Source organism: Enoplosus armatus, unplaced genomic scaffold, assembly GCF_043641665.1.
Source record: "Enoplosus armatus isolate fEnoArm2 unplaced genomic scaffold, fEnoArm2.hap1 Scaffold_50, whole genome shotgun sequence".
Taxonomy (NCBI): domain Eukaryota; kingdom Metazoa; phylum Chordata; class Actinopteri; order Centrarchiformes; family Enoplosidae; genus Enoplosus; species Enoplosus armatus.
The window spans coordinates 54,894-67,799 of NW_027261242.1; the positions used below are offsets into that span (position 1 = coordinate 54,894).

Below are 12,906 nucleotides of genomic sequence, written 5' to 3' on the forward strand. Positions count from 1 at the left end.
TCTAATGTGTGACTGATGTTTAATTCCAGCGCCTTTGTAGGAGAATATTAACTGTAAATAAAAATATTGGCTGAAAAACAAAGTTGGAAGGACCTTTTTTCAGCCCTGAGCAGTGTCTGAAAGTATTCCTCTCAGGCTGCTATAACCTGACGCCACTTCAGTGTTTAAACATCTTTATTAATTAATGAAATCACACAACAGGTGAGTTTACTCTGAATTCTTATTGGTGAGCAGCAGAACATCTAACCAATCAGCTGACAGCAGGATGACATCACAATGCAAGCAAACCTGCTCAGGTTTCCATGGCAACGCTGTCAGAGTTCAGACCTCAGACTTGAACCTCACTACATGTTCAGAGTCCACCACAATCCATTAGGGTCCACCACAGTCATTCAGGGTCCACTATTGTCCACCAGACTCCAGGTTTTAATCTTTATGTTTTTCTGAGTTAAACTTGTTTCAACAACAAACACAAACAGATGTTTATTAAATTTACATTTTTTTCATGAATCAGTTCCACGGGGCAGGCTCCTGCCTGTAGCCAGTTTGACCCAGTTTAACCCAATTTAACCAGTTTAACTCAGTCTGATCTCTTCTGAGTGGAGAAGAGATCAGACTGGGTTAACTTCTGCAGAAGAAGAAAAACTGAAGAAGAAGCTAAACTGAAGCTACAGTTGATTAAAAACATAAAACCAAATTAAAACTGGCAGCTTGTGAACTAAAACCCATCAGACAGATCAGCAGGTTGGGTCCCTAATCACCCCTGCCCTTTGTTTAAATCCAGATCACTAATAAATATAAATGATTAAATCGTCTACATTCATCACATCTGGACTCAGTTTCTGATTCAATCCCAACACTTCCAACTTCCAACTGGGAACATATGTAATAAAGGCTTAAAATACTTTAAAAAAGAACTAAACTGTGAGACGTCCTTTTAATATCCTCATTAAAGAACCAGACTGAACTAAACTGGGAGAAAATGAGCCATTTAGAACCAGTTACAAGTACCTGGGACCAGTGTTAGCCACTCTAATGAAAAACAAGCTGATTTAGAACCAGCTAAAACTAGTTGGAACCAGTTTGGTCCTCTGCAGTGAGATATCCCTTTAATATCCTCATATACAGTACAACCAAACTGAACTCAACTGGAATGAAAAATGGCCCATTTAGAACCAGTTTGAAACTAGTTAGAACCAGACTGAACAGAATTGAGTAATAATGTATTATTTATATATTTAGAACCATTTAGAACCAGTTTAAGCCACTCTATACCAGACTGAACCAGTCTGAGCCAGACTCAACTAGAGCCTGGAGGAGAGTGAGCTGTTTGAGGACCAGTCAGAACTTGTTAGAACCAGACTGAACTGGAGCAAATATTAGCAGATTAAGAGCTTGTCTGAACCAGTTAAAACCAGTTAGAAGATGAGAAGCAGTCTGATCCAGCCTGAACTAAACCAAATTTGCAGATTTAGAACCAGTTTGAACCGGTTTGGTCCAATCAGTACCAGTCAGAACCAGTCCATCTGTAGCCCACCATCCCTTCAGAGATTAAAGTGCTTCCTATTAAAACAAAAGTTAAACAAAATCTCAGTTCACTTAAATTCCCAGTAGCCACCTGGGCTTCCTGTGTAGCAGCCATCTTCTTTCAGAACCGTCCACTAAACATTAATGTCACAGGAAGTGATGTCACCTGCCTGCTCAGTGTCGGTCCGGCAATGACATCATACAGCCCACTTCCTGTCAGTTCCTCGCTTCACAAGGAAGTTTGTTAATAGGAAGTGGCGTCACTGTGACATCACGACGTCCCATCAGGTGAATCCAGATCAGACAGACCAACACAAAATAGTAGTGACATCACAGTGATGTCACAGGTCAGATGAGCTCCCATTCGTCATCGCCGTCTTCCCCGCTGAGGGAGGGGCCTGCGGGGGCGGGCCTACAGGGAGTATGTGGAAGGAGCTTCGTCAGGCGACGGGACAATCCACCAATCAGAGTGACCACCCACAACTCGTCATCTGGAGTCACTGAAGAGAGAGGGACACACATGAAACACCTGAGACAACCAAACACCTTATGTTATTTTAGTAACCTTCAGTTACTGAGAATGAATGTCCATATTGATATATACATAGGTATACAGCACATCATGTGACTGAAGAGAGACACACCTGAGAAATACCTGAGACAACAACTATATTATTTTAATAACCTTCAGTTACTGAGAATAGAATGTTTATATTCATACATACTAAAACTGACATCATGTGGAAAGATAGAGGGTGGGGGGTCTGAAATGGTTAAGGTCAACTGAAGTCAAACTGAAGTAACTGATCTGAGAACAGAGGATAGTACAGGTTCAGGATTTTAGCTCCGCCTTTAACACCATTATCCCAGCTCTGCTGCAGGACAAGCTCAGATGAGTGGATTACAGACATCCTGTCTGAAAGGAGACAGCACGTGAAGCTGGGAAAACACATCTCTGACTCCCGGACCATCAGCACCGGTTCCTTTCAAGGCTGCATGTTCTACCCTCTGCACACCAACAGCTGCACCTCCAGTCATCAGTCCGTCAAGCTCGTGAAGTTTGAGGATGACACCACCCTCATTGGGCTCACTCTGGTGGGGATGAGTCCGCCTACAGGTGGGAGGATTGACCATCTGGTGACCTGGTGTGGACTGAACAACTTGGAGCTCAACCCAGTCGACACTGTGGAGTCCTTCCACTTCCTGGGCACAATCATCACCAGGAGCTCGAGTTGAATGTTCAGCTCATACCAGAAAGCACAGCAGAGGATGTGCTTACTTCGGCAGCTGAAGAAATTCAACCTGCCAAATGTGGTGTACTTCTACACTATCATTCAGAGACCCCCCCCCCATTCTCACCAGTATGAATCCAGTCTTACCAGTTAACCAGTTGGCGTTTCCAGGGATCTTCTTCCAGTAATCTCCTGCAGGGTTTCTGCCAGAGACGCCGTAACGTCGAGCCAGATCTCCGTTTACACACCGAACCCAAACTGTCCGAGAGCTGAGGACCAGCTGACTGACGGCTAAACCTAAAATACACAAATATATACTCAAGTACACAGATTAAAGTACAGTATTCACAGTATTAATGAGACCATGAACACCAGTAAACATGTACTGGTGAATCTCTGTCAGACAGGTGTTCAGATCAGACAGACAGGTGTTCAGATCATACAGACAGGTATTCAGATCAGACAGACAGGTGTTCAGATCAGACAGGCAGGTGTTCAGATCAGACAGGCAGGTGTTCAGATGATATAGACAGGTGTGTAGATCAGACAGACAGGTTTTCAGATCAGACAGACAGGTGGTCAGATCATACAGACAGGGGTGTAGATCAGACAGACACATGTACACATGTACCTGGTACCAGCTCCCAGTCCGTCCCCACAGGCATCTCATCGCTGAGTCCGGTCCTGACGAAGACACTTCCTCTGTTGTCCAACGCCCAGAGGAGACGATCGTTAGGACTCGTCTGAATGCTGACCAGCTGCACTCCTATTTGCTGCAGGGACACAATGTCACAGTTACCAGGACTGGTGACACACACACTGTGCCCAGGTGGTTCTATGTGGATCCAGTGTGTGTGTGTTACCTGTACAGGTGGTTCTATGTGGATCCAGGCCGGCAGCATCATGCTCGGGTTCAGCGGTTGGGTTCCAACTCTGAAGTAAACGACTCCTTGACTGTCCACGGCCCAGACGTTCTGACTGCCGCAGCTCACACTGACTAGACGAACACTTCCTGTAACACACAGGTGACATTTTACCTTAACACACACATTTATATCTGTACATAACCTCATAGACCACTGTAACATACTTTTGGACCTCTAGAACCTCCTCAAGTATCAAAGAAACCTCTCCATGGACTACTAGAACCCCCTCAAGGGCCACTTGAACTGTCTTAGGAAACCTAAAACAATCCTCAGGACCTATAGAAACAACCTCAAGGTCAAATAGAGCATCTTCATGGACTATCTGATGCCCCTCAAGGACCCCTTGAACACCATGGAACTCTAAAACTTCCCCAATGACTCGTAGAAACACTTCAAGATTCAATCAAAACCTCCCCATGGACTACTAGAACGCCTCTAAGTTCAATTCAATTTAATTCAAAATAATTTATTTATCCCTGAGGGGCAATTCCTGAGGCAGGCATAGTAAAAGTAAAATGAACGTACAAACAGGACATATGAAGATAGTACATGACAGACGATTCCTGGGCCCAAGAAAACATGATCAGCCTGCCTAAATGACTCTGTAGTGGTGAAATGCTTTGAGCAGCTGGAATATCACCTGGATAACGGCCTTTTCTCCCAGCTGCAGTCTGAAAGAAGGTACCGGATACACCAAGTCAGTGCTGAGAGGCTCAGGAAGAGCTTCTACCCTCAGGCTACTAGGATTAGACTTAGACTCTGTGTTGATTAAGTAGAGACTTAGACTTGGTGTATATTAAGTACAGACTTGGACTCAGTGTTTATTAAGTAGTGACTTAGACTTGATGCTCATTAAGTAGAGACTTAGACTCTGTGTTTATTAAGTAGACACTTAGACAGAGAGACAGAGAGAGAGACAGTCATGTGGTTTCTGATAGTGAGAAGGGTAGAGGAACTAAAAACAGATCTGACCCACTAGTCAGGTTACAACATGACGGACGCACACACACACACACACACACACACACACACACACACACACACACACACACAGTCTCCATGTTGACCTCTGATTTACAAACCTGTTACACAACCTCCACCTGTCAATGTGACGAAGATACACAGCTGAGTGTGTGTGTGTGTGCGTCAAACTGTAAACTGACCAGAAGTGAATGATGCCCTCCCACACACACACACACACACACACACACACACACACCAAAATCTGACCCCACGACTCCTTTACAAAATAAAAGACATTAAAGGGCAGCTTCATAATTTTGTATATACAACACTACATACTGTAAATTATATACTAATATATATTCATTTGTGCTTGTGCTTCATCTATAGCTATTAATCATTTTCATAAACACTCAACATTATTACTGATGTCTTTTCTTCAATAAACCTAACCTAACAAATATAAGAAATACATTATTCACTAACCTGTATGACTCCACCCAGTCACCACCTGTATGACGCCAATAGAGACCACCTGTATGACTGAGGTACATACCGAGCTGGCTGAGGTCCAGGGGGGTCCAGTGGAGTCCAACAGGACAGGATGGAGACAGTGTACGAATACTGACTCGACCATGAGTGTCCAAACCCCACAGAGCATCACGACAGGTAGACAGGTGAGTCAGCTCCACCTGAGCACAAAGATAGAACATAGTAGAACATCAGCAGAACACAGGGACCATCAGAGTGACTAAAGATCAGTAGAATCAGACTCAGAGACAGGTGACAGATGTTTTTACCTCAGGTGGTAGAGGGACAGAGGAGGGGCGGAGCTCTCCATCCTGGTCCCAAACACAGAACAGATCCTTCCTGCTCTGAGCCAACCACAGGAATGTACCTGAGAAACAGGTAACACACAGGTAGAATGATGATCAGGTGTGTTTACTGTTTAAGTGTGTTTAGTGTTACATATAAAAGACGGACAAGGACACTGCTGTCCAGAGGTCTGAGGACTAGTTGCAGAAGTCGGGGAACTAGTTGCAGAGGTCTGGGGACAAGTTGCAGAAGTGAGGGGACTAGTTGCAGAGGTCGGGAGACTAGTTGCAGAGGTCTGGGGACTAGTTGCAGAGGACGGGACACTAGTTGTAGAGGTCCGGGGACTAGTTGCAGAAGTCCGTGGACTAGTTGCAGAAGTCGGGTACTAGTTGCAGAAGTCGGGGGACTAGTTGCAGAAGTCAGGGGACTAGTTGCAGAGGTCGGTACACTAGTTGCAGAGGTCTGGGGATTAGTATAAGAGGTCTGGGGACTAGTTGCAAAAGTCAGTGGACTAGTTGCAGAGGTCGGGGGACTAGTTTCAGAGGTGTGTGTGTATGTGTAGGGTACAGGTGTGTGACCTTCTCTGTGAGGCACAGCTGAAGACGTGATAAAGGTCCACCTGGTGGCTGAGACAGTTCCTCTTGGAACAACGTTCTGCCAGAAAGTTCCTGGAGGAACCGAATACAAACAGCAGCTGAAAAACTGAAAACTAGTGTACTAGTCTATTCTGCTGTTATACTGGACTCTACTGACCCACAAGACTGCCGCGGGCCAGGTGCAGCTGGTTCCGTCCCGAGGCGACCCAGACTCCGCTGGCATTGGCGCTGACCAGGCTTGGCTGGCACTGTGAGTACTGTGACAGGAAGGCCACCACCCGCTCCACCGGCGCCCTGGTTACAGTGGCAACACTATGGGTGGCTTGCAGCAGCGTCTGGAACAGACTGCCCTGATCGAAGACCACGTAGTCCGAAATACTGATCTGATGGAGACAGACAGGCTGTTGAGCTGCACAACTGAATAGAGATCAAACTAGGACAAACATTAAATACCAAACACAAAGACCTGCCACCAGTGGTCATCGTCGCCCTGCGGTCTGGATGAACAGATGCCGGTTCTAAACCACAGGCTGCCACTGGCATCCAGTGCCCAGGCTGTACCACCATCTCCCAGGGCAACACACATCAACTCCAGACCCTGAGCCTCACTGTGACACAGTAACACACAATAACACACACATTGTAACACAATCAGAAAATGTATTTATCAGTTATCAATAAATCTTCAGCTGTCAGGTGGATCATCTCCCCTCTCAGCTCATTTTAAACTAGCTCAGAGTTAAAAGTCAAACTGATTTTAATGGTGTATGCTAACCAAGCTAATAATACTAACAATGCTAACAAGTGTGAACTAACAATACTATCATGGTCACAAAAGAATTATAATGATATTGTGTTTCATTCAAGATGAGCTAGTATGCTCATTTCCAGCTCTATATTTTTATTCTGGGACTCCACTAAAGTAACTTTGCAGGATTCACAGTTCAAAAAAGTCCTTATTTATCTTATACTGGCCGTGTTACTGGCCTGTCTCTTTAAGGCTCCCCTCCTTAAATGCACACTGTCTTCTGATTGGCCAGGTTCCTGAAGCCTACAGAGGGGCAGGAAGAAGCCTCTGAGCCCAGAGCACAGCCTGCACTGTTTCATCCTGGAGCCTCTGTGCTCGACAGCATATGACAGCTACAGTAACTTAGCTTGGAAAATAGAGATAGGAGGACTGAATGTGATGAATTTTTATCAGAACAGAAATGAGACAAGAAGTAAGTTGAAAAAAACAATAGATGCCGTGGGAGCGGAGTGTTTCTGGGGGCCAGGCCTCACTGATTACTGTACAAAAACAGATAGTGGGGGAGTGTTGGTGTTTACACCCCAAGCACAGGTTTACAGGTTTGCCAGCCCAGGCTCTGAGAGTCAGATGGTTAGAGTCAGCTAGCTAAGAGCATAGATATAGGTATATATACATATATATATGTAGGACTGAGAGGACCGCTAGCTGCACAGCTAACTAGCTAACAGCAGCGACAGTTAGCAGTAGTTAGCAATTACTTAGCAACCAACTTTCCTTCACAACAGAAAAAGCACTTTCTGTGAGACAAACTGAACAACCTGAGTAGTAAAGAGTCGTCTTGAGCAGAGCGGTAGAATAACTCAGACAGACTGAGCGAGTGGACAAGGCGTCCCTCTTCTTCGCAGACCTGCTGTCACTGCTGTGTCTGGAGCAGATGACCATATAAAGAAATCTGTGCCTATCTGACATCAGCTTGACACCAAAGTAAAAAAAACATTGGAAACTCACAGGGCAACGTTTAATATGAATATCAGACATTGTAACATTATATATATATATGAAAAAGCATCATAGGTCCCCTTTAAGGTAAGTGAAATATCAGTGTTGGCTGGTAGTCTATTGCAGTAGTACAGCAGTATTACAGTAGTATTACAGTAGTAGTACCTGACTGTGTCGTATTTCCAGCCCTCTCCCTCGCTGCAGTAGCTGTTCAGTCCTTCTCTGTAGAATAAAGCTTTGTGTTCGCTCAAAGCCCAAACCACACCTCCTCTCACACACACCTGGCTGAACACACAAGGAGAGTCCACCTTCACCGAGCGAGCACAGGGCCGGTCCACACTAAGACCTGACGAACACACAGAGAAAACGGTTACCTTGGCAACAGCACACAAAGTCCTTTATCCTCCGCCTCCGGATCCCAATGTGTCCCCGGGACCTGATGATATATATAATCCAGTATGTTCTGGTTTGCCCCGGGGGTCTCCAGGAGGATCCTGATCAAATGGTGAACCACCTCAGCTACTCCTCTCAACATGAAGGAGCAGCAGTTCTCCTTTGAGCTCCTTGTCCTGTCTCTAGGGTGGAGACAGACTCCCTGGAGAGGAAACTCATTTAATGTGCTTGGATCCACCATCTCAATCTTTCAGTCACTACCAAGAGACCAGGACCACAGCTGAACTGGAACAGAGATCCACTGGGGAATCAGAGATTCACCTTCAGGATCAGCTGTCTCCGAACAACCACAGTCTGGTACAGATTCCACATTATTGCTGATTCTGCATAAATAGGGTTAGGGTTAGGGCAGACAAAATAAACCAAACTGCTCACATATATCAGTAGGTGTGTTTCCATTCACCTATTTTCATTCTCATTTTCAATTTGAACAAAAAAAAGTGTGGAAATGCTAAAAATTTGAAAAAACGGCTCAAAATATTGCAAAAAAGTTTTTACACTTAGCTGAGATGGAAAATGGTTTATCGATAAAATCAAAATGTGACAAAGTGCCAGAGAAACAGACTTGATGAATAAATGCTGCTATACATGAAGAGCTGGAAACATCAGATCTGTGTGGAGCGATGAGGAGGCAGTAACCTTTCTCACCACACCAATATTTCCATCATGATCTCCACATGGTTCTCCATCGTTTGAGCTTTGACTGGCGCTCTTTTAATGATGTCAAATTGTTGTGTCCTCTTCTTCTTCTGCAATGGTTTAATGGCAACAACTGGAGAATTTGCTCCACCAGCTGTTTATCTCCATAAACCAGTGAACTCATATTCACACAGAAACAAGCACCAAGTCGCATTTTCTTTTCCGATGGATCCTTACAAATCTGCACAGCTTTAGACAGTCGGTAACTGGAATCTCTGTTCACCTCCACTTATTAATAAATGTATGTCATGGTATTTTAAGTATCCTGCATGTGTTTGTCCTTTTCCTGTGCAGACAGACACAGAGAGGAGAACTGACTATGCTGACACTAATAACACACTAGTCACACTGATATATTATTAAAACATACATATAACTCATATTTGTACACATTATCCTTCTGTAGTCATGTAGTGTGAATGGAAATGTGTGTTCTGCTGGTGTCATATTATTTATTTATTTTATATATTTATTGTGAAATTTTCCCCTGGGGATCCATAAAATACTTCTGCTTCTGATTAAGTTTTGATTTGACTTTAATAGTTGTAACCCACAGAAGACAATCCACAAATGTGTACAATGATCCACAAATATTTCACTATCCACAAACATGTATTTTTTTATTTGTGTTGTGTGAAGTCATTTCCACAAAAGTAGGGCGCGATTTGCAAGTACGCTTACTCTGAAAACAAGTATTTTAATTTCGCATAAAATATTATAGTTTTTAAAAAAGTAAATAGTTTCAAAAGGGGCCATGCACAACACAACCGTTAGCCAGAATTAGCTATAGAGCTAATTTACATCTGCGGGCCCTGGGCAGGAAGATATTAGAAAACAATACAGTACAATACAAACAATTAAAAGCAATACAATTGGCAACATTTACAAACGATACATCACATTTAAAACAACATCATACACAATATACATTACATATTTTCCACGTTGGAAAACAGTTAGTACCATACAAGTGATCAGTGATCACCTGATTGGTTCGTCTTGATGCTTTCAGATCATGACTTAATTTATACATCAGAATCATATCTGCACAACAAAGAAAACTGTCAAAGGTCAATGAATTATACTTTTGAACGATGGTACAATGATGGTAGCTCCTTGGTTGTTTTATCAAGAATTTTCACAGATTGTAAAGAGTGTATAAAGCTTTTAGAGTAGTCACCCCTGCCTGGGACCAGCTGGTAGCACAGTAAGTGTGAAAAAATCATTGAGTGCATAAAGAGCACAAACAAGAGTCAGTTTTCTGGTTGCTTGGGTATTTCTTTGGTGTATTTATTTGTAATTGCATGATTTGTGCCACAATGTCCAGATGATGCTGTGTATTTTAGGTATTAAAGCCGGCCCATAGGAAAAGGGATTTCACCAGCAGTATAGTCATCCGTTGAGGTCACTAGATGTGAATGTAGCTGTTTCAGTTGATGTTTGACTTTGGTAGTCGGTAAATAAAGATGCTCCACTTTGAGTTTCCCCTCCTGGTTGAAGACAGGCTGCTGTTCTTGTTGTCTCCTGTTGTACGGATGAGGATCCTGGATAGACTGGTAACTACACCTCATATATGTGGATTTTTTCGGATCTGCTGTGGTACGAATTGGCCAAAAATCCGCAAACAAATAGGAGGGAAGTCACAAATGTGCAAAACCTGTTTCTTTACCTATAACGTTTTTATCTGAAATTGAAATACATGTTTACAGAATAAGTTATGCATATTTGCAAATCGCTTCATATTTTTGTGTATATTACTTTGCACAACACAAATAAAAAAATACATGTTTGTGGATAGTGAAATATTTGTGGATCATTGTACACATTTGTGCATAGTCTTCTGTGGGTTACAACTATTAAAGTACAATCAAAACTTCCATATCATATGTGACCAGTAAAATAAAACTGACAAGCTACAGTACAGTGGATGTGGACTGAGCCTCAGCTGTAGGTTCAAACAGCAGCAGGATGCCCCCTGCTGGTCACAGGGAAACATTACAGCTGCAGGAGGCGCAACACGCAATGAAAATTATTGTGTTTTCAATGATCAGTGGAGCAAACAGCAACATCAGACAAACAAAATGAGTCCTGTTCTTACATACAGTATATATACTTATATACAGTAAATAAATATACCACCAACCGTCACTGTCTATAGAAACCTGTAGCTTTGTGTTTTATTTGTGCTTCCTATTGACAGGTTTCTTCACACCAGCAGATTGTTGTTACTGAACATGTGAGACAGATATCCAGACAAGTAGTTAGTTACCTGTCTGCAGGTAGAGGTCTCCATTGGTCCTGATGATCCAGGCGGAGTCATCACTCAGAGCCACGAAGGCTGTTTGCTCCACAGCTTTGTACCAGTGACGTTTACCTTTAACTGATACTTTAGCACAAGCAAACGCTGTCATGCTCTTCTGCTCCACCTTCCACAGCAGATTACCTGATGGAGTTAGCAACAGTTAGGATACAGGTAACGCTACATACACCTGTACACCTGACAGTCTGCGCCACCTTCCACAGCAGATTACCTGGGGGAGTTAGCAACAGTTAGCACACAGCGAATGCTACATACACCTGTACACCTGACAGTCTCCTGCCTGCTTTAACATGAGCTCAACCAAATGTTGTAACTGATGATAGTTTTAAGTTTCTTTTTGAAAAACAAAGTAAAACAAATTAAAATCATGTTTAGAAAACTGAACAACAAATGAACAGAGGATCTGTCAGATGTGATGTCAGCACCTCACCTGAAGGTGATAACGCCACCTGGTGGACGTTGTCTTCAAAGCGCTGCCAGTTAAGTCCAGTTTCAGGCAGAGTGCTGCAGAACAGTCCTCCTTTAAAGTCCAGACACCACACATACCTGAAACACACAAGTCATCTGTCAGATCACACAAAAGATACCTGTCATTCAACTGTCAGACACCTGTCAATCACCTGGCCGCAGTCCTTCTTTAACATACACACACACTCATACCTGAAATACACAGGTCATACTTTAGTCACTTGAGAGTCAGCTGACCACCCACCTGTCAGTCACCTGCAGGCTCAGTATTCCACATCCTGGTCCTGAGTATCCCATCCAGCTTTCTGCCAACTAGACAGAGAAAAGACAAAACAAAATATTTATGCAGTACCTGCTGACAGACTTAACTGGACAGCTTTGAGTATGTCTCACCTGGTCAGGATTGTGTGTGTGTGTGTGTGTGTGTGTGTGTGTGTGTGTGTGTGTGTGTGTGTGTGTGTGTGTGTGTGTGTGTCTCACCTGGTCAGGATTGTGTGTGTGTCTCACCTGGGTAGGTTTTTGTCTGTCTCACCTGGTCAGGTTTGTGTGTGTCTCTGTCCTGAGCGTCTTGTTCCATATGTCTGTCTGTTGTCTTCTTCATCTCATTGGACGGACAGTTGAGGACGTCCCCCCTGCTGCCAGCAGAGAGCAGAGTGTGACAGTAGATGTCTCCCTCTTCATCACTGGACATACTGGGTTTTCTGTCCAGACTGGACACAGTGGAGTAAAACATCTGGTCCACCAGACCAGCAGAGGGTACCAGGTCATCATCCTGTACACAAACACAGAGGAATTAAAGATTTAATTACATTCAGACGCTTTAGTCCAAAACATTACATGTATACCCAGTGCATTCAAACACAATAGGAACAAGAGTTAAAGATCATCAAGCACTGGAAGTGCAAACCAGTTCAGTCCACCACTGAGGAGCCGGAATAGAGAAGGGCCTTGAACAAGATGAACGGAGTTCATCTGTGGACAAGGAGTGCAGGGTTTGACCATGGATTGTAGGTAGGAAGTTCCCTTCACTGCCATATAGACCAGCACTAGAGTCTTGAACTTAATGTAAGTGGCATGTGTGTGAATGAAGAAGAGTTGTGTGGGAAAACTTTACAAAGTTAAACACCAGATGGACAGCAGCATTCTGCGCTAGCTGCAG

The 12,906-nt window shown here is 43.6% G+C and overlaps 1 protein-coding gene across 1 annotated transcript; it reads right to left on the bottom strand.

The window, feature by feature from the left end:
- Positions 1-1,875: 1,875 nt before the first annotated feature.
- On the bottom strand, positions 1,876-12,519 carry LOC139307249 (tectonin beta-propeller repeat-containing protein 2-like; the record flags this gene model as incomplete). The annotated part of the gene is made up of 14 exons (XM_070931087.1): positions 1,876-2,027; positions 2,907-3,056; positions 3,391-3,532; positions 3,623-3,771; positions 5,205-5,340; positions 5,449-5,546; positions 6,043-6,132; positions 6,218-6,443; positions 6,527-6,668; positions 7,973-8,153; positions 11,229-11,402; positions 11,710-11,825; positions 11,992-12,059; positions 12,280-12,519. Coding segments are annotated over 14 exons (2,064 nt in total), but the record flags the coding sequence as incomplete, so codon positions are not given.
- Positions 12,520-12,906: the final 387 nt, after the last annotated feature.